The following is a 23,179-nucleotide window of genomic DNA, read 5'->3' as shown; positions in this document are numbered from 1 at the left end:
ACACACTTGGGAAAATCAATAATAATCTAAATATAATAGGTCCACTTATACATTTTAAATTATTAGAAGAAAACTTTTCAAAGTTCAATGAATCTGTAAGTCCACAACTCTATTCTTTCATTTGTTAGAATACTACAGTAAGATATTGTGCTTGAATGACTACAGGCAAACATACAAGTTGCTGGGTATACTAAAACAGAAGGCAACAAAAGGAGGAAAGGCAAGAGTAAAAAAAATAATAAAGTTGAGAAAGACAATTGAAAAAAGAATATTGCTGCTGTACAGAAGAAATTGGAACACTGTAAATCAACTATACTTTAATAAAAGAAATAATTTAAAAACATTGCCTCTTGCCCAATTAATCTCTACACAAAATAATTGAAAATACTTTTCTAATAGAACCAATAAAACCCAAATTAAAAACAATGTGTTGTGAGTTCCCATCGTGGCACAGCAGAAACGAATCTGACTAGGAACCATGAGGTTGAGAGTTCAATCCCTGGCCTCTCTCAGTGGGTTACGGATTCATCATTGCTGTGAGCTGTGCTGGTAGGTTGCAGATGCACCTTGGATCCTGAGTTGCCACGGCTGTGGTGTAGGCTGGCAGTTGTAGCTCTGATGGACCCCTAACCTGGAAACCTCCATATGCCGCAGGTGCGGCCCTAAAAAGCAAAAAAAACCCAAAAAAGTGTTAAAAAATTACAGATTCTGGTGACTGATATGTGCTAAACAGGCTTTAATATTATTATATTAGCATGGTAAAAGATTGGGTCACAGGATTGCTGCAGGTACTATTAGTCTTGATAATAAACAGTGCATTCTGTGTGGTCATTCTTTTCATTGATCATTTTTCTACAGTATCTTTTTTATAACTAAATGGGGTGGGATAGCTGAATTTTAAAACCAGCTATACAATGCCTCCTTAATAGCTTTTATTGTCAAGTCTCAAACGACATGGGAAAGATTTACATGGTGCTAAAGTGGAAAGCAGCACACTGATTTTCCACCTTGGTTTCTATTCCTATAGTCATACCTACTCTTCCTTTTTTGGAATTTGTATCTTAACAGTAGGCTATATGTCCACAGAATACCCATTATTTAAGCAATCTCAATCATCAAATTATTTATTCAGCTGTAAAGACTGACTAGTTTTCTCATTATCTTGTAGTTTTGTTTCAAGAGTTTACTAGAATCCATGTCTTACCTCTGGTAAAGTAGAGATATTATTGTTCTCTAAATTTAATTCTTCAAGTGCACTGCACTTTGCCAATGATCTGGGTATTGCTGACAGTCTGTTATATCTCAGACCAAGACGACTTAAACTGGACAGGTTTCCTGTGAACACAAACAAGGAAATTTAATTTTAAAAAAATATAATGGGCCTGTCACTGTCCCAGGCTATTAACCAGATATTTATGAATTACTCTGAAGCACTATTTTAGCAAGATCCTTAACTTTTTAGTATCAAGAAACTATATAACTTCACTTTATTAGGATGAAATCAAAAGCACTTTTGTGCCCACTTGTCTTAGAGAAATAATCACATACACAGCTATAAGTTAATTTTTAAAATGAATTATTAGAAAGTATTGGCATATTTTAATAACAAATTAACCTTCAGATAAGGCCTAATTGAGTAACATTAAAGTAGTAGATATTTTACATTTATAATAGTTATCTCATTGGTACCTATATATATGTATACATAAAATTGCACATATCAGGAGTTCCCGTTGTGGCTCAGCGGTTAACAAATCCAACTAGGAACCATGAGGTTGTGGGTTCAATCCCTGGCCTTGCTCACTGGGTTAAGGATCCCTGAGCTGTGGTGTAGGTTGCAGACATAGCTAGGATCCCCAGTTGCTGTGGCTCTGGTGTTGGCTGGCGGCTACAGCTCCGACTGGACCCTTAGCCTGGGAACCTCCATATGCCATGGGTGCGGCCCTGAAAAGACAAAAGACAAAAAAAAAAATGTACATGTCAGAGTTCCCATTGTGGCTCAGAAGACATGGGTTTGATCCTTGGCCTTGCTCAATGGCTTAACGATCTGGCATCGCCATGAGCTGTGTAGGTTGCAGACACAGCTCAGATCCCATGTTGCTGTAGCTGTGGCTTAGGCCAGCAGCTGTAGCTCCCAATCGATCCCTAGCTTCCCTAAAGATGTGTGCATATATAATTTTTTTTTTTTCTTCTTCTTCTTTTTACTGCTGCACCTGCGGCATATGAAGTTCCCAGGCCACGCTAGGGGTCAAACTGGAGCTAGAGCTGCAGGGATACTGCACAGCCACAGTGGATCTGAGCTGCATCTGTCACCTACACTGCAGCTTGCAGCAATGTCAGATTCTTAACTCACTGAACAAGGCCAGTAATTGAACCTGCATCCTGACAGACACTATGTAGGGTTATTAACCTGCTGAGCCACAATGGGAACTCCTGAAACAGTATTATTTAAAATATAAGATGCATAATTATTTTGTGAGGTCAGAAAGGTTCAATATTTTCCATGAGTTTAAAGATAAACATTCTAAAACTTCTCTAAAAAGTTAACTTGATGGTAAAACATTTCTCAAAATATTTTTAAAATTACAAATAAAAGTTAGTCTCTCTTATTATCTAATTATATGCAGCTTGAGCATATTAGCCACTATTGAATACCTAAAGATTAGAGCAAAAAAAACAGGCATTTCCTAGTTTTATTGCCAAGACCCACAGCAATCTACATGTAAACTACATGGATAAATACGATGATATCAGCTATCATAGAAAGTTTAAATTTAATTTTCCAACCACTATACATTAGAAAATAAGTTCATTTTGATATCATAAAAGATAAGAGTAATGAGAATTTAGTTCAATGCATTTCTTTGTCATGGCTGAATTCTTTCTTTTCTGACTTCAAACTGCAATTGTTGCTATAAAATTTTTAGTTGGGCCAGGTTAAAATGTTAAATGTACCCTCTCGTTTTAAACAGTAAACAGTGTTAGAAATTATAGGCATATTTCATTTCATTGTGCTTTGCTTTACTGTGCTTCACAGATATTACATCTTTTACATGTCATTGAAGGTTTGTGGCAACTCAGTGTTAAGTCTAATAGTGCCATTTTTTCAATAGCATTTGCTCACTTAGTGTCTCTGTGTCCACATTTTAGTGATTCTAGTTATATTTAAAACTTTTCCATTATTATTATATTTGTTACGGTGACCGGTGATCAGCGATCTTTGGTGTTACTACTGCCATTGTTTTGGGGTACCACAAGTTGCACCCATTTAAGATGGTGAACTTAACTGATAGTTTGTTCTAACTATTCCACGGAGCAGCTGCTCCCCCATCTCTCTCCCTCTCCTCTGAGATGTAACAATGTTGAAATTTTGCCAATTAATAACTCTACTCTGGCCTCTAACCAACTGAAACAAGTTAGAGTTTTATGTCTCTCACTTTAAATCAAAAGCTAGAAATTATTAGGCTTAGTGACAAAGGCATGCTGAAAGCTAGCCTGAAAGCTAAGCCTCTTGCACCAGCTAGCCAAGTTGTGAATACAAAGGAAAAGTTCTTGAAAGAAATTAGAAGAGCTACTCCAGTGAACATATGAATGGTAGAAAAGGAAAACAGCCTCATTACTGATATAAAGAAAGTTTTTGTGGTCTAGATAGAAGATCAGACCAGCCACAACATTCCCTTGAGCCAAAGCTTAATCCAGACAGGGCCCTAATTCTCTACAATTCTATAAAATTTAAGAGAGGTGAAGAGCTGCAGAAGAAGAATTAGAAGACAGCAGAGGTTGGTTCATGAGGTTTGAGAAGCTGTCTCCATAACATAAAAGTACAAGTTGAAGCAGCAAGTGATGATACAGAAGCTGCAGCATGTTATCCAGAAGATACAATTAAGATAATCAATGAAGGTGGCTACACTAAACCACAGATTTTCAATATGGCCAAAACAGCCTTATATTGAAAGAAGAGGCCATCTAAAACTTTCAGAGCTGGAGAGAAGTCAATGTTTCACTTTAAGGCTTCAGACAGGCTGACTCTAGAATTCTAGAATGAGAAGTGGAGCCTTAAAGATGTGACTAAATTGCTGCACTCTTATGATAAAACTTTACCCAGAGTTTTCTTGTGGCTCAGTGGGTTAAGGGTCCAGCATTGTCAATGCAGTGGCTTGGGTCACTACTATGGTGCAGGTTTGATTCCTGGCCCAGGAACTTCTATGTGCTGGGGGCGTGGTCAAAAAAATTTTTTATGGATGAGGTGCTGCTTCTTACAGATGAACAAAGAAAGTGGTTTCTTGAGATGGAACCTACTCTTGGTGAAGATGCTGTATAGATTGTTGAAATGACAACAAAGCACTTAGAATATTACATAAGCTTAGTTGGTAAAGCAGCAGCAGGGTTTGAGAAGATAGACACCAATTTGAAAGAAGTTCTATTGAGGTAAAATGCTATCAAATAGCATTGCATGCTGCAGAAAAGAAAGAGTCAGTCAAAGTGTGCAAACTTCAACATTTTTTTAAGAAATTGCCACAGCCACCCCAAGTTTCAGCAACCACCGCCTTTATCAGTCAGTAGCCATCCACATCAAGGTAAGACCCTTCAGGCTCAGATGATGGTTAGCAATTTTTATCAATAAAGTATTTTAAAGTATATACATTGTTCAGACATAATCCTATTGCATACTTAACAGACTACTACTTAACAGACTATCACATAAACATAACTCTTACATGCATCGGGAAACAAAAAAAAAATCGTGTGACTTGCTTTGTGATATTCATTTTGCTGCAGTGGTCTGGAATGGAAACTGCAATATCTCCAAGGTATGCCGTTATAGAAAAGGATGGTTTGCCACACTTAAATTTTTGGAGATAAATATTTTGATGCTTTTCAACCTTCAGCAACTTTCTGCTATTTGTCCAATTCTTCCTTTTTGCTTTGAGCATATTTCAAAAGTTGTGTGACTGTTTTTCTTAGATGCAACATCACTCCAATACTTACAGAAAGCATATATATATATATTAACCTATAAGTTAAGCTTTATTTTATTTTATTTATTTATTTATTTTGTCTTTTTGCCATTTCTTGGGCCACTCCTGAGGCATATGGAGGTTCCCAGGCTAGGGGTCGAATTGGAGCTGTAGCTGCCAGCCTACACCACAGCCACGCCAGATCCCAGCCTTGTCTGTGACCTACACCACAGCTCACAGCAACACCGGATCCTTAACCCACTGAGCAAAGCCAGGGATCAAACCCGCAATCTCATGGTTTCTAGTCGGATTCATTAACCACTGAGCCGTGACGGGAACTTCTAAGTTAAGCTTTAAAACCTAGGATGGCTATGCCTCATCTAGTTGTACTTTATCTAGTTATACTCATTTGCATCCTTCTCTCTTGAAGAACTCAGTGACCAAAGTTCTAAAAAATGACTAAATGCAGCTAATTTTTACCCTCTACATTTTCAAGGTAAGAACTAGTTATTGATATCAAAAATACTCTGATAATTCTATACCCTAAGTCTAGCCAACTATAATGCAAAAAGAAAAAAAAGAAAAAACTTAAGCACCCATTTCAATTCCTGCATCAGAACTATTCTGGAAGCATGCTATGCTCATTTATATTACTTTCTTAGAATAACGTTAGAAACTGGGCCAAGAGTTTACTAGTTCTGATTAATTAAGATCCCAACAGGCAGAAAACTGAATTAAAAAGCCACAATAAAAACAACTATCATTTAGCATAGGCAAGTTAATTTTGTCTTTAGAGTGCTTCTTATATTAACTAAGGATGCTTCATTAGTGTCTTTGTGATGACACGCCAGTGAGATGTGTCAGTTTTGGAGGGGGAGGACAAGCAGAGGACTGGATGACTTTCTAAAGCTCCAGAGAATTTAAAGATCAGAAATAAGGGCAAGAATAACATTTACTATTGTTATCACTGTACTGTGACATTGCATATGAAACAAATGTTACAAGTTGGGTTGGCAAAAAATAATCTACTTTATGATGAAATGTTAATTATAGTCATATTTCTAATAACAAAAAATGGGAACAACCTATATATTCAAGAATAGATGAATAAGTATTTAAATTGAAGGCATTACAGTATAATAGAAAAGACAAAGGCTATTATATTATCTATGTGACACTGGGCAAGTTAATTAACTGAGTCTATTTTCTCACCCAGAAAGTGGGGATAATGCCAAATACCCAAAATGGTTGCTCTAAGGATTAAATACAATGTGTGTAAGATACTTAGCACAATAACTGATTTATAACAGATCTTCAAAACATGATTTTATTTATGGTATTTCTATATTCTGTACCTATTGAAATTATGTTAAAAAATTATTTAAGATGTGAAAGACTAAGTTATGGTATTGGGTGAAAAAAGCCAGATAACAAAATCATGTGTGTTGTATCATCTCAACAATGTAAAAAACGCATGCATGCAACAAGAGGGGGGAGAAAATATCAAAACAATTATCTCTGCATGATAGAATTATGTAAGATTAAAATTTTATTCTTTGAATTTGTCTATAATTTCCCTAACTTTCTAGAATTTTGTAATTTTAAAACATCCTTTTGATAAAGTCTATAATTCTAAAGTTGTGATATCTTTATATACCTTTTTATTGAATGAACATTTTACATTAGGGAGATGTTTACCACTAATGTAGAGATGTTTGGGCACTTTACTTTGTGAGGCTCATATTCTCCATACAGTGAGGATATAAGCTAAGTTGTAGAAAAACAGAGCATGTGGTTTGATGTTTTAGATAGCCATTCTGATAAAAAAGACAAGAGACAAGATACCCAAGAAGCAGCAATAAGAGCCATCTGAGAGTATTCAGTATGGACTTCAGCAAAAATGAAGTGACTAACGGCAGAGCTAGAATCAAACCCAGCTGACTCCCTATTAAGTAATCGCTCTTCATGAATTGCTTTGACTCTGCTCTGGTTAACTTGTTTTCACCTGACACAGAAGCCTGATATTTCTGGCCTCCAAGTTGTGTGACTGTCCATGCTGTCGTGCTCATGGAAGGCATTTTTATCCCATACTGAGTCCAGCATATTTTTTCATGAAACTTTTCCCAGTCCTTCTATCAAAATCTTAATGATCATCTTATAAACTAGACTCATGGCCAGACACTGTTTTCACCATATGTTAGCATTTACTTATATTTGGTCTTATGTTGTTAGCTGTTTCATGAATTAATTACTTCTCTCAATAGATTGAAAATATTTTAAATGAGGGAGATTGCTATGTATTTCTATCTCCCTATAGAATTTGTTTCAGTGCTAAGCACATAGTAGGCAATAATTCAAACTTTCTTAACTATAGAAGCTAAAATATTTTACTATCCTCCTTTCCATTAGGAAAAAGACACAAAAAATTATATGAAAGGCTTGTAAAAAGCTCTTTTCTTTGACCCATTCTTATTTTATTTTAAAATAGCATGTCTATGAAACAAACATTTAAACTGGCCATGATTTAAAAATATCTATCAGGGAGTTCCCATTGTGGCTTAGCGTGTTACAAACTCAACTAGTATCCATGAGGATGTGGATTTGATCCCTGGCCTCACTCAGTGGGTTAAGGACCTGGTGTTGCCATAATCTGTGGTGCTGGTAGCAGGTGTGGCTCAGATCCCGCATTGCTATGTCTATGGTGCAGGCTGGCAGCTGCAGCTCCAATTCGACCCCTAGACTGGGAACTTTCATATGCCACAGGTGCACCCCTAAAAAGCAAAAATAAAAAAATTATATATATCAGATTTTCCTGAATACAAATTAGTTCTACAAATATTTGCAGTATTTTTTTCTGGGACACCCAACACCTAAGCAGCCCATTTTTACATATCTGTCAGAAAACAAACTAACCATTCCAGCTCTGCTCTCTTTTCATCCCACCAAATAATTTTTTAATTACAAAATACATAAATGCACCTTACTCTCTTCCCCAGGTAACCATGCTCTGTAGTCTAATATGTACCCACTGAGACCTTTTTTCTAAGAATTTACTTAAACATACACAAATATAGTTTTTTAATGTTTCTGTGTTTTTATGTAAATGGGATCATTCTACACAGTTCCCCCCCCCATATAATAGGTCATAGGATGTTTTCTTTTAACTATAGATATGTCATATATCTCATAACTACAGATATACCATTTTTAAACCATTCTATATGTGTACCATTATCAACTTAATCATTCCCCAATTAATGGCATCTGTTCTAATTTTTTTTTTTTTTTTTGGTCTTTCTGCCTTTTCTAGGGCCACTTCCCGCAGCATATGGAGGTTCCCAGGCTAGGGGTCGATAGCCACCGGCCTATGCCAGAGCCACAGCAACACCAGATCCAAGCCTCATCTGCAACCTACACCACAGCTCACAGCAACACAGCTCACAGCAACACTGGACCCTCAACCCACTGAGCAAGGCCAGGGATCAAACCCGCAACCTCATGGCTCCTGGTCGGATTTGTCAACCACAGCGCCACGACGGGAACTCCTGTTTCTAATTTTTAAAAAGGAATTCTATAATGAACATCCTAACATATATACCTTTGTGTACATGTGAAAATATATCTGATGTATCAAAAGACAGATGTTTTAAATCTTGATAGTGCCACTAGGCCATGGCCACCACAGCTAAACAAGGCTGGTAAAGGTTGACATTCTCCTATAAACAGTGATAATATCTGACTACAAAGAATATCAAAATCTTCATAAAATTTTAAAGTTGAAGATAAAAGAGGCACTCATCTTAAAAAAGAACTGGGATAAGCCCATCCCTTTCTCTCCTTCATACCACTGCCTTTCCCTATGGAAGAGTTGTTCCATTGTAATAAAGCAGCTGAAGCATTCACCAAAGGGTCTTTGAAATTTGCCAGAAGAGGAAACATCTTGTTAATAATGGAAAGTTCTCATAATTTTGTTCCATCAATTGACATGCCACAAACACTGTTTATAGTAGAAGAGTAGATGAATACAATATTTTAACCAATTTTTATTCTCACTGAAATCCAAGAGCTTTCCCTAATAACAAAGATTAGTACACTAAACAAATTCTAAATGCTTATCAACTCACAAATCCAGATTTCTGAAAGTTCTCTTATAAAAGCAAAGTAAATGTTTCTCATTTTTAAAATCAGAATAGGTTTCTAGAATTTAAAATCATAAAATGAAAATGATACAGTTAAAACGCCACATGAAATTAGCTAGGACCAAAACTAGTGCTTATTTAAACAAAAATGGTAGCTCCAACTTAACTAAACTTTTTTTTTTTTTTTTGGTGGTGTAGAAGAAAATGAACTTTAAAATGTTATCTACAAAAATGTGCTATTCTGATGAAGAAACACTTGCAAAGGACTTGTCAGTCTGAGAGCATGCCGTGTTCAAAGAGCCGTCCACACTTTGACAAAAATACATTGCTCTCAGCAAAAAAAGAGAGGTTAGATATCAACACTGTCTTAAGCCAGGGGAAAAAGGAAAAAAAAAAAAGCCTGACATCAGAAGACCGCCATTTACTGTGATTCACCCACCCCCTGCAGTGGTTTCAACTCTAACCTTTTTAAATAAGTGGTTTTAACCACAAACTAAACTGCAACCTAGAAATCATGCTTTGGCTTGCTTTAATGTTGAGCCATTGTAACCAAGAAATAAAATCAATATTGCTGAGCTTCTATGTATAAATGTAGGCTGATCACTACCATCACTGGCATATTTAGCTTTCTAAGTGCTTAGCTTTGACTGTATGTTGCTCTGTGTTCTTCTCTGACAACATGCTTTCCTATGCTGTCAGATTTTTAAAATATGGAAAGATCAAATGGCTTGAATTAATATTAGATGCTTTGAATTTCAGCAAAAGTAATCAACAAAATTATCATAACATTTCTTCAGAACCCAGTGCAATCACCCCTTTAGGTTAATTCAGTATAACTTTTGAGTAAGACTCTAACTCAAATAGCCTTGATCTTATTTGAACAAATTAGCAAAAAATCGTAAAAAAGGCACACAAATCCAGCAAAAAAAAGTCAAAGGTACAATTTGTTTCCAGAAACATTAAACTGAGAAACTGAAAGCAAATTGAAAAGCAATACAAAAATTCTTAAAAATCAAAAACCCAAAAGAATGCCACTATTAAAAAGAAACTAGTGAAGTTGTTATATGTAAGCAGCACTGTAATTACCTAAAACTGAATTACTAAAACTCTACTCGTTGATATAACCAAAATTACCATTAACATTTCTTCAGAACCCAGTGCAACAAAAAGACCTCTGTGAATTGTTTTGTGCTCCAGCCTTGAAGGCAAGGTCTTGTTGCATATTTCTCTACCTCATTTTGAGAAGAAATAGAAAATTTTTTTTCCTACTTCAGATCCCCCTCTCTCCCTCATTTCATAAAACCATCAGAGATTTCAGAAGGCTGTAAGATACCGGATTCATAGTTTAAAACAAAACGACTCTTAAAATGAAGCTTAATATTTTCTTTAGTTTATAGGTGATTCTTGAATTAGCAAATGTTTACATGAAAGAGAGTAACTTTTTTATTCTTCAATAGGGCATACTAATGGTTAAAAACCTATTTATAATTTATCTGATTTAAGCACTCTTTCACTTAACTGCAACCAGCTGCCCCCCTCCCCATTTCCTTCTGCCTCTTTTCCACATTCTATGAGTTGTCACTGATCCTATGAGTGTCACTGCTCAGTCTCAAAGTAAATGGCAGTGATTACTGCCAAGGAGTGATAACTACTCTAGGAGTATTCATGTTTAATAAAGAGAGGGGTAAAAATATCTGGGTCTACTTACAAGGGAAAAAAAAAAAGCCAAAGACAAAGAACTAAAGTGATTTGTAGAATAGTGACGGAAAGGTGATAGAAGATTTTATTTTCAGTTGTGACTTTAGGGGAAGTTTCTTCAGTCCAGGGAAAAGAGAGCAGGGCAGCTGCTGTAGAAATAGCAAGAACTCTTCAGGATAGGTGCTGTTTTTTTTGTTTTGCATTTTACATTATACTTTTCAAGTAGACCAGCAAAAGTATTAGGAGAACTATATTCCAATTAAGTTTGCCTCTAACAGTTTGGGATGAATTGCTCTTCTCCAACAGATGAAAGGGAGAATGTTAAAGGCTTAATCTATTGAGCTAACAGACCAAGACCTGAATATTCAAATTTCTCTCCAAATCTCAGCCTCCTGCTATACAATCAAAATATGGGGTATGAGAGGGATGGAGAAAGGCAAAAGAATTATTTTAATAAACATGGTATATGATAAATGACTACAATACTATAAAAATTTCAATAAACAATACTTACTTTGCTATTACTCAGAATAGCAGCTATACTCAGTTTGCTAACAACTATCAAAGCATATAAAAATAAATGAGATATTTACATTTTTATTATGGTTGGTGTTTCAGTTCTCACTGATCTCCAGGACACAGCTATAATCTGAACATGTGGAATATGCTAGAAGTGAGGAACTTGTGTTACATTGAGACATGTCAACTACTAGAAATTAATATGAAGTCAAATGTTTTCATATTAATAAACACACTTGAAATACATAAGAATTACTTCTGATAGAAGGGAGAAATGCAAAATTAAGAAAGCCCAGAGAAACAAGGATACATGGAGAAGTTACCCTTTATCAGAGGAAGAAGAATCCAACGGACTCTAGGTCTTATTAAGTAGAAGATTTTATCATCCATCATCACTATGCTTTCTATTTGTCAAGACTACTCATTTTAGTACTTTAACAGCATCCCCCTTTCACTGTTATTTAACAAGACAGGGATACAGACACATGCATAAAATATTAAATAACAAAATATTGTTAGATTATTTGAGAGTTAAGAACAGAGCTGATTGATGACTACGCCCTTTTTAGAACTCTATATATCCATTTGATCAGTTGACAGAGTAGAGAAAATTATGCCTATGTTTAGGAGAAGAGTCCTAATAAACAGAGAAACCAAGAAGTACAAAGACTCTGAGGCTATATATAACTTGCCTGATATACTCCAGGAACAGTAAAATATCTGCATCTTTAATATCTTAAGAAACACACAAAAATCAAGCATCAATGAGAGGAATAAGTACATAACTTCATAACACTTAAAGCATCTTTAATTTCAGTTTCCCTGTCTGATTTGCTAGTGTAAATACCCTTTACTTTTCTAAGCCTTTAATTGTATGTTTGTTTGTTTGTTTTGTCTTTTCAGGGCCACACCTGCGGCATATGGAGGTTCCCAGGCTAGGGGTCTAATCGGAGCTACAGTTGCCAGCCTATGCCAGAGCCACAGCAATGTCAGATCCAAGTTGCATCTGCGACCTACACCACAGCTCAGGGCAATGCCAGATCCTTAACCCACTGAGCGAAGCCAGGGATGGCACCCACAACCTCATCATTCCTAGCCGGATTCCTTTCCACTGCGCCACGATGGGAACCCCATGCCTTTAATTTTATAAAAGAAGTTTCTTTTCTGAAGTGCTTTCATGTGACATTCCACAGAAAATGATCATGTTAAAATCATATATTATTCTTTCTTTTTTCTTTTACTATTCCAATTAGTTGCTTATTGGTTGTTCAAAATAAGCAAAGTCACAGACATTTCAATGTTAAGAACATAACCAAGTAAATATATCAATATGTAATTTAAAAAACTGTACTGAAATAAAAACTAAATCTAGGAGTTCCCATCATGGCTCAGCGATAACAAATCCGACTAGTATCCATAAGGACGCAGGTTTGATCTGTGGCCTTGCTCAGTGGGTTTAAGGATCCCGTGTTGCCGTGAGCTGTGGTGTAGATTGTAGATGCAGCTCGGATCCCACATTGCTATGGCTGTGGTGCAGGCTGGCAGCTGTAGCTTGGATTCAACCCCTAGTGTGGGAACTTCTGTATATGCCACAGGTGTGGCCCTAAAAAGACAAAAAAAAAAAAAATTAAACCTAGACATTGAACTGGCTCAGAGTATTCTAGGGAAATTGGCCCTGAAAGATCAACACTGAGAAATATGATAGAGTTCCTAAATTCCAGAAATAAAGAAATAACCAGGAGTTCCCGTCGTGGCGCAGTGGTTAACGAATCCGACTAGGAACCATGAGGTTGCGGGTTCGATCCCTGCCCTTGCTCAGTGGGTTAACGATCCGGCGTTGCCATGAGCTGTGGTGTAGGTTGCAGACGCGGCTCAGATCCCGCGTTGCTGTGGCTCTGGTGTAGGCTGGTGGCCACAGCTCTGATTAGACCCCTAGCCTGGGAACCTCCATATGCCACAGGAGCGGCCCAAGAAATAGCAAAAAGACCAAAAAAAAAAAATTATAAAAAAAAGAAATAACCAGACGCAAAGATTAAGTCACTTATAATTGGTGGAAAAAAATGAGACTGGTCTCATACATTCAATTCCAGAAGACAAAAGAACTACCTCTTAGTTCTTATAAGATCCTCAAGGAAACAAGATGAACTCAATAATTTTATGTCCATCCAAACTGTTAAATGTAAAGGTAACAAACATACGAGAACTAGGGAACTACCGTTCATGAACCATTTCTGAGAAAACTACTACAAGACGGACTTCAGCCAACCAAGAGATGACTTGGGAAACTATGGCGACAGCACTACTGATGAACATTAAGACTAAAACAAAAATAGAGACTGGCATAACAACATATACAATAAATGCTGCATGACCTGACAATATAACAATAAAAACTGGAAAGAAAGGAAGTCAAAAAAGAGTAGGTAGTATAATAAATTCACTGATTGCTTCATCTACATTACTCTACTCAACAAAAGTAGAATACTTATCAAGACAACAGATACTGAACCTAAAATAAGTCTCAATAAATTTACATGATTCAAGTCACACAAACTATGTTCTTGACCATAATGGAATTAAATTAGTAATCAATAACAGACTTTTGGAAACTGTTAGATGTTGGGAACTAAATACTGTATTTCTAGTAACACACAGGTCACAGGCAACACAAAATTAATTAGCAAGTATTCTGAACAAAACAAAAAGGAAAATACAACATGTCAGATTTTGGAGGGATGCTGCTAAAGCAGTAGGTAAGGGGAAATTTACAGCACTAAAATGCCTATATGAGAAGACAAGAAAGGTTTCAAATCAATAACCTCAAATTTCCACCATAACAAACTAGAAGAAGAACAAATAAAACTCAAAGGAAGCAGATGCAGGAAAATAATATAGTTCAAAGTAGAAATCAATGAAATAAAAACTAGAGAAACAAAAAAAAAAAAAAATCATTGCTTTGAGACAATCTTACCATTATCAGGAATGAGAGAAATGGCACTGTCATGGATTCTACAGATATTAAAATAAGAGAATGTTAGGTATGCCCATTAAATGTGACAAATGAAACGGCTGCATTCCTTGAAAGACACAAATGATCAAGTTTTCTCAAGAAGAAAGTGATAACCTAAATAGTTCTATGTCTATCAAAGAAATTTAAATTGTTTTCAAAAACATTCCTACAAAGGAAAATCATGACCCAGGTATCTCCACCAATGAATTTTACCAAATATTAAAGGAAGAAACAATGCCAATTTCACACAAGCTTCTCTTCAATTCCAAAAACTGAGGAGATTGGAATACTTCCCAACTTATTATACATGGCCAGCATTATCCTGAACTGAAACAAGACAAAGTCAGGTTTTATAAAATTATGCATGACTATACTGCTTATTCAACCTAATTAAGTTAATCTATTTTTTAAACTTCTATCATAATGTATCTTTTTTCATTACTTCTTCTTGGTAAGCAGTTTCAACCTTATTATCTGGGTTTTTGTCGCAATCATGGAAACAGTAAATATATATGTATATAGTCACATTTATGGAAATAGTAAATATACATATATATTGTCTTTTTGTCTTTTTAGGCCCGCACCTGCTGCATATGGAAGTTCTCAGGCTAGGGGTCTAATCAGAGTTGTAGCCGCCGGTCTATGCCAGAACCACAGCAATGTGGGATCTGAGCTGTGTCTGCAACCTACACCATAGTTCACAGCAACGCCAGATCCTTAACCCACTGAGCAAGGCCAGAGATCGAACCTGCAACCCCATGGTTCCTAGTCAGACTCGTTAACCACTGAGCCACGATGGGAACTCCAGTAAACTTATATTTTATTAGCTTCTCATTGCCTTACCTCTATTCTCCTTCTAGAACTTCTAATACCGTCTCCCATGACTTTTTTTCATTTATTTTCTATTTTGTTGTTGTTGTAGATTCTAGGGCCCAGGACTCAGAAAGATACAGTTTCCAATGCCTATATTATATCAGATTACTTTTCTGTGAATAGTTGTCATATAACCAAAAGACAGTCTATTTTATAACTTATTAAAAAATTCCTTAACAGGAGTTCCTGCTATGGCACAATGGGATCGTAGTATCATGAGCAGTGGATTAAGGATCCAGCACTGCCACAGCTATGGCACAGATCGCAACTGCAGCTTGGATCTGATCCCTGGCCTGGGAACTCCATACGCCGCAGGGTGGGCCAAAAAATGGAAAAAAAGAAAAGCAATTTTTAACACTTGCTTCTGTTTCTGTTTCAAGTAATGGTAGTGTAGGTAATCCAAGTAAACCCTCTCATTGAAGAAAACTAAAAACACTTCTAAAACAAAAATCAGAAAGCTAACAAGATAGTAATTAATTACCAGACTGGAAGCCAGCTGGGAACCCAGAAACAAGCAAAACACTGAAGAAGATTTTGTCCTGAGAGTGCTTTTCTAACTAGAAGATATAGCTGAAAGGCTAAGGCATGTTTCTGCCAAGAGTTAAAATCGAGAGCCTGCCAAGGATGGGGAGTCTAATAATCAATAGCAACTGGGACCCTACAGTGTTGCACCCTAGTATGAGGGGTGTACTGCAATTAAACAACCCTCCAGTTAGTCTGCAGTTTGCATCTGAATCACCTGGAGTGGGGCTGGCGGGGAGCCAAAAGAAAAACCACAAACCTTAGAACATGGATGTGGTCATCCTAGGTACCTGAGAGAACAAACACAAATCTTTCTGAAGAAAGATAACATTACTGTAGGCCTTATATGATTTAGTAAAAGAACCTTGTAAATATTCATTATCAAAATTGTATAAACTAAACACAGGTGTAATTTTTTTTTTCATCTTTTTATGGCCGTACCCGCGGCAAATGGAGGTTCCCAGGCTAGGGGTCTAATTGGAGCTATAGCCGCCGGCCTACGCCAGAGCCACAGCAACGCCAGATCCAAGCCGAGTCTGTGACCTACACCACAGCTCAGGGCAACGCCAGATCCTTAACCCACTGAGCGAGGCCAGGGATGGAACCCGCAACCTCATGGTTCCTAGTTAGATTCGCTTTTGCTGTACCACGACGGTAACTCCAGGTCTAATTTTTTAAATAAACATTATAGTATCCTCACGCCACAATGATAACTAAAAGTGTCCAAATTTTAAAAAAATTCCTTTTACTGTTTGTATAAACTTGGGGCATTTAGGAAAAAAAGCAATAATATGTAAATATGTAACATACCATAGTAAGTGCAATTCAATCTTCTAAAGTTCGGCTGTGTCTTCAAAACACACTTTGCACTTTGAGAAACCTCTTTTAGTCCCTCCATATTAGACATGGACAAATTTTAAAATGCACTGGCCATGTTTTTATTTATTTGTTTGTTTTTGCTTTTTAGGGCCACACCAGTGACATACGGAAGTTCCCAGGCTAGGGGTCGAATCAGAGCTGCAGATGCCAGCCTACGCCAAGTCACAGCAACATGGGATCCAAGCTCAGTCTATGACCTACACCACAGATCATGGCAACACTGGATCTCTGACCCACTGAAAGAGGCAAGGATCAAACCCACATCCTCGGATTTGTTTCCACTGCACCACAACAGGAACTCCCCTGGACATGTTTTTAAAAACTAAACAACAATGATTTTATTTCTCAGTGTGGTCTACTTTAGCAAAGAAAGGCCCACACCCTATACAACAGAATGCAACATTCTGAAATAAGCAAAAAAAACCAGCAAATGCACCTATTCTGTGATTTAAGGAGAGAGTTATAGAATATATACATATGACTCAGGATTCTATCTTCTTTACAATGTAATTGAGCTCATTTCTAAAACTTAATTATTTTCTTTTCTAGAAATGAAAATAAAAATGATTTAAAAATACTATCTTTTATAGAGACACTACTACGGAGAAATGGGTACACTCATACACTCTTTGTGGGAGTGTAAACTGGTACACCATTTTACTATTAAAACTAAATATATGCAAAAAAAAATACTATCTTTTAAAGTTTTGCCACTTTGACAATATTGAATTTCAATGTTTTAACTTTATTATCAAAATGGATTTTAGGAGTTCCCGTTGTGGCTCAGTGGTTAACGAATCCGACTAGGAACCATGAGGTTGCGAGTTTGATCCCTCCCCTTGCTCAGTGGGTTAATGATCCGGCGTTGCCGTGAGCTGTGGTGTAGGTTGCAGACGCGGCTCGGATCCCACATTGCTGTGGCTCTGGCTTAGGCTGGTGGCTACAGTTCCAATTCGACCCCTAGCCTGGGAACCTCCATATGCCGTGAGAGCAGCCCAAGAAAATGGCAAAAAGACCAATAAATAAATAAATAAATAAATAAAATAAAATAAAATAAAATCTACAGTCATTATTTAAAAAAATGGATTTTAATGTCCAAGTAACTATAAGTAATCAACAGTATCTTCTTCATCCTCTCATACCTATAGTATCTGGGAGGTCTAGCAATTCATTGTGCTGCAAGTCAAGGTTGGTTATCTGTGTGCAGTTTCCAATCTCCTTTGGAAGGTGTTCAAGTTGATTGTGAGCTACATCCAGCGTAATGAGGTTACATAATTCACCTGTAAATTGACCAACATAAAAATTTAATAAGAATTTTTAAAGAATACATTAAATAAGGAAAGAAAAAAAATCATTTTCTATACCATAGTTATACTTTGAGTAAAAGTCAAACACAAAGTCTGAAACTGGTATTTGAAAATGACATCTTGCAAATACTGAATCATTATATTGTACACGTGAAGCTAATATAATATTGCATGTCAATCATACCTAAAGAAAAAAAGGAAACATGAGAATGTTGGTTATAAATCATTACCAACTAATATTATATATATTTTTTAATTTAAGTAATCAATTTAACCACAAACATTTGTATATTCCATACTTCAAAAAAAGCTAATTTTTTTAACCAAATTCAATGCAATACTATCAGATACATTGAGTTAATTTGAGGGTCACTCTCTAGCTCAAAATACATATGCTCTGAAATAAGCATATGTTCTGATGATATATAAATACATCAGCTGAGATTTATAAATCAAAAACTGCTTCTCAATTTAATAGTACTCCAAAAGGATAGAAAATTAGGTATAATTCTCCTCATTCTGGTTGAAAGGGATGTACTGGCATCTAAGATTCTTAGTGTTATTCCGTCTCCCAAAACTTATTTATAACAGACATATTGGCTGTCCTGTGATTTTCCTTTTTGGTGGCAGAGGTTGGAAATACTGAAAAAGATAGGCAAATAAAGTGCATCAAACTCCAAACACCAAAAAAATGGGTGTAGGGCATATTATTAAGCCAAATACTACAAACAAAAGCAACAAAAGAGAAAAGAAATTGGATTTCACTAAATTTTAAAACTTATGTCTATAAAAGGACACTTTCAAGAAAATGAAGAGGCAACCCATAGAATGGAAGGAAATATATACAAATAATACATCTGCTAAGGGATTAATATCCAGAATGTATAAAGAACTGCCATAATTCAACAATAGCAACAACAAAACTAATTTAAAAGTGGGCAAAAGACTTGAATAGACATTTCTCCAAAGATACACAAATGGCCAATAAACACATGAAATGATGCTTAAGATCACTAATCATTAAAAAATGCAAATCAACACAATGACATATCACCTCATATCCATGAGAACGGCTATAATAAAAAAACAAACAAAACAAATATTGGCAAGGATGTAGAGAAACTGAAATCCTTGTGTTTTGGAGTTCCCATTGTGGCTCAGTGGGTTAAGAACCCAACTAGTATCCAGGAGGATATGGGTTTGATCCCTGGCCTCACTCAGTGGGTTAAGGATCCAGCACTGTCATGAGCTGTGCTGTAGGTTGCTGACTTGACTCAGATCCTGCATTGCTGGGGCATAAACTACAGCTCAGATTTTTACCTAGAGGAGCCCCATCCCAGGTTTTCGGGGTGAAGATAAGAGAAAAATCCCCTCCCATTTCCACTTAGACATATAAAATTCAAAACTATATACAGAAAATCAAAGACAAAGAGAAAATTTTGAAAGAAGCAAGAGGGGGAAACATCCCTTACCTATATGGGAACAAGGATAAGAACACATAGGACTTCTCTTCAGTGACCATGCAAGCAAGAGAACCAAATGAAATATTTAAAGCATTGAGAGAAAAAAATCACCAACCTAAAAGTTTGTACCAATGAAATTATCCTTCAAAGTAAAGGAGAAATAAAGACCTTCTCAGACAAACAGAAATTGAGGGAATTTGTCGCCAGTAGAGCTATCTTGCAAGAAATATTAAAGTAAGTTCTTCAGACAGAAGGAAAATGATATAGGTCAGAAACTTAGATCTACACAAAGAAAGGAAGATTATTAGTGAAGGAATAATAGAAGATAAAATCTTTTCCTATTCTTAATCTGACAGATAACAGTTTGTTCAGAGTACTAATTGTAACAACATAGTGAGTGATTATAGATTAAGAATAAATGAAATGAATGACAGCAGTGTTTTAAGGGACAGGAGGGAGGAACTGGGAATACTCATTATTATAAGGTACCCATACTACCAATGAGGGGTATAAGTAGGACTTACATTAGCTATAAATCCACACTGCAAACTCCAAGGCAACCACACACACACACACACACACACACTCAATTAAAACATTATAAGTGATATGCTAAGAGAGAAAATGGAATAATGCAAAGTGCTCAATTAAAACCAGATAATGTAGAAAAATGGTGAAAACGTGAAAAAGATTAAGTTCAACTAACAGAAAATAGTTTCAAACATACTTGATATCAATCCAACTAAAGCAATAAACACTTTAAATGTGAATGTACCAAATAAAAATTAGAGTGGATTAAAAAAACAAGCCCCAACTGAATATTGTCTTCAAAAAACCCATTTTAAATACCATACAGATGGATTTTTAAAAAAGGGATGGAAAATGAAATACAATGCTAATGTTCATCAAAAAGAAGCTGAAGTAGCCATATTTAATTTCAGACAAAGTCAACTTCAAAGCAAGGGAAATTATCAGATATAGAAAACATTACATAATGATAAACAGAACTATTCTCCAGGATATAACAATCCTTAAAGTGTATGCAGCTGCTTACCTCCTCCACATCTAGTATAGTGCTTTACACACTACCACGTTAACTGAAAGAATAAATGATGATGACTGGGGAAAATAAAATTTGGATTCTAACAACTTAAGTTGTTTCAGTTCCCACTTTAGTAAAACCCTAACCCACTTTAGTAACACCTATTTTAAAGGAAGATGCACAAATTCAAAAGTGTACAGAGTCACAGAAAGCAAATAAAGCAAGTTGGGAAGAGCCTATGGCAAACTTTAGCCTTTATGGAACAGATGTGATTCAACTCAGACCAGTTGCTGCTAAATCGAAGGACATTTCAAGCTCAGGACTGAGACATTTTGGATCAGTAATTCCTTCCTGTAGGAGGCTGTCCTGTGCGTAAGCAGCATCCCTGGCCTTTACCTTTTAGATGCCAATCACACCTCCTCACCAAGTCATGATCATCAAAACCATCTCTAGACACTAACAAACGTCCACTGTTGAAACACTGCAAAAACTGCCCCTGGCTGAGAATCACTGCAATGCTGGGATGAGAAAGTTCAATACTGTCCACTTCTCACACTTTTCAAAAGAAGCTGGAAATCTTTATTTTCATTTATAAAATCTCTAATGCTCAAATACTAGCAACTAATTTTAAGGTTAAAACAGAAAAAAACAGTTTTATCAAAAATATCTGGGCTTTTTTTCAGTGTTCAGGATGCCAGTTTGACACCTTTGAACAAGAAACAGCTAAATTACCAACAACTTAGAAGAACTTATGTATAAGTATCTAATAATATTAAACTAAAAAATAAGTGTTTTAAAAAGCAGAATATAATTATCTAGACTCAAGTTAAATGTTTGGTTTTTTTTGTTGTTGTTTTTTGGGGGGTTTTTTTGTTTGTTTTTTTTTTAATGTTTTTTTGATGTGTGTAAATCACCATATGATAACTGAATTATTTTGAGCATTTAGTCTCTCCAGATAATTATTGTCCAGCAATATAACTCTCTTCAAAGCCAGGAAGTCATGTTAATACTGAGACATTAAGAAGAGTGTCATCTCGGAGTGCCCACTGTGGCGCAGAGGAAACAAATCTGACTAGTAGCCATAAGTATGCAGGTTTGATCCCTGGCCTCACTCAATGGGTCAGGGATCTGGTGTTGCCATGAGCTGTGGTATAGGTTGCAGACACAGCTGGGATCCTGGGTTGCTATGGCTGTGGTAGAGGCCAGCAGCTATAGCTCCGATTCGATCCCTAGCCTAGGAACTTTCATATGCCGTGAGTGCAGTCGTAAAGAGCAAAAAGCTAAAAATAGAAAAAAAAATTTTAAAAAGAATGGCATCTAGTAACACTAATACATGCTTCTATCTCACAGTGTAGTAATTCTTAAAGTTTTTGAAAATGCTTCAAACTTGAAATGTAATTTAATTTTTTAAAAGCAGCAGCACACAAAAATAAATTGATTTTTAAATTTGATCTTTTAGTCCATGAAATACAATAAACTCACAAGTAAATTACACTTAAGTTTTAGATTTATTTCAGATTTTCCCAAAAACCCATGAATACATTTTAAAAGACTCATGAAGAACATTTTCTCTTTAGAATTTTGAGTATTCTTCAGTCCAATGAAAAAGATCTAAAAAACTTAAGGGAAATTTATAAAAACTTAGTTTCCAGGAAAATCTAAAATATTTTCAAAACTAATCTGAAATGTCCTATTAAATGCAATTAACAAAACATTTTAGTGTGTGGTAAAAACAAGAGTTTATCTCTCTTCTTTAAAGCAACACTCACAACCTAAGCTCCTCTTGTTCATATTCAAATAATCAGAAACATTTGAAGATTCTGAATATATGATAATTCTGCACTAGGTAATACCATGCCAGAATAAGAGCCTGTGCTACAATTCACAAGAATATAAATATTTAAGGAATTCATGAAATACTTTCACACTATTTACTGTTTCCCATACTCTGTCCAGTTATATAGTACTTTTAAATAGTTTCCCTATATATGATCCAAATATTATTAAAAATCAGGGGACTTCCCATTGTGGCGCAGCAGAAATGAATCTGACTCGTAACCATGAGGTTGCGGGTTTGATCCCTGGCTTCGCTCAGTGGGTTAAGTATCCGGCATTCCTACGAACTGTATGTAGGTCGCAGATGCGGCTCAGATCCTGTGTTGCTGTGGCTGTCTGCGGCTTAGGCCAGCAGCTATACCTCTGATTAGACCCCTAGTCTGGGAACCTCCATACGCTGTGAGGGCAGCCCTAAAAAGCAAAAAGAAAAAAAAATCAAAATATAAGTTTATCTCAGATGGTTCTAAAAGATAATAACCAATGTCTTAACAGTGATTTGTTTCTGGTTGGAGTTAAGAGTGGTTTTTATTTTCTACTTTACACATTTTGTGATTTTTCTTTGTTTTTGTACATTTTTTAATCCAAAGAGAAAAAAAAAAGGAGTTTCAAGGAACAAATACTAGCAATCTCTCCTACACTGTGCATGGAAAAGCATCTTTTGACTCACAAATAGAAGTTTCCTGTCTGTGAAGCAGATGTATCCTCTAGTGAAAATCATATTGATGACACCACCCTTTTAATATGATATATCTTATGACTCATATTCCAAACTTACTAAGCAATCTTTTTATTTTAAATCTGTTTTCTTACATAGATGTCATGTTCTTGCCTACAGAGACATGAATTTTGTTCACTGATCCTTTCTATGAATGTTTATTAAGCACCTACTATATACTAGAACTATTCCAGGGACTGAGGACATAATAGGGAAAA

The 23,179-nt window shown here is 35.9% G+C and overlaps 1 protein-coding gene across 2 annotated transcripts in view; it reads right to left on the bottom strand.

Moving 5' to 3' along the window:
- The window catches only part of SHOC2 (SHOC2 leucine rich repeat scaffold protein), a 104,489-nt gene that overhangs the window by 14,822 nt on the left and 66,488 nt on the right, over window positions 1-23,179 (bottom strand). For both annotated transcript variants that reach the window (XM_047762443.1, XM_047762442.1), the window contains exons 3-4: window positions 17,741-17,878; window positions 1,205-1,335 (exon numbers count right to left, since the gene is read on the bottom strand). In XM_047762443.1, coding sequence (XP_047618399.1) covers window positions 1,205-1,335; window positions 17,741-17,878 — 269 coding nt within the window. The remainder of the gene's footprint in view (window positions 1-1,204; window positions 1,336-17,740; window positions 17,879-23,179) is intronic.

This window comes from Phacochoerus africanus, chromosome 15 (assembly GCF_016906955.1).
Source record: "Phacochoerus africanus isolate WHEZ1 chromosome 15, ROS_Pafr_v1, whole genome shotgun sequence".
Lineage (NCBI taxonomy): Eukaryota > Metazoa > Chordata > Mammalia > Artiodactyla > Suidae > Phacochoerus > Phacochoerus africanus.
Note: the sequence above shows the minus strand (reverse complement) of the source record. Positions and strands in the feature narration are given on the sequence as shown.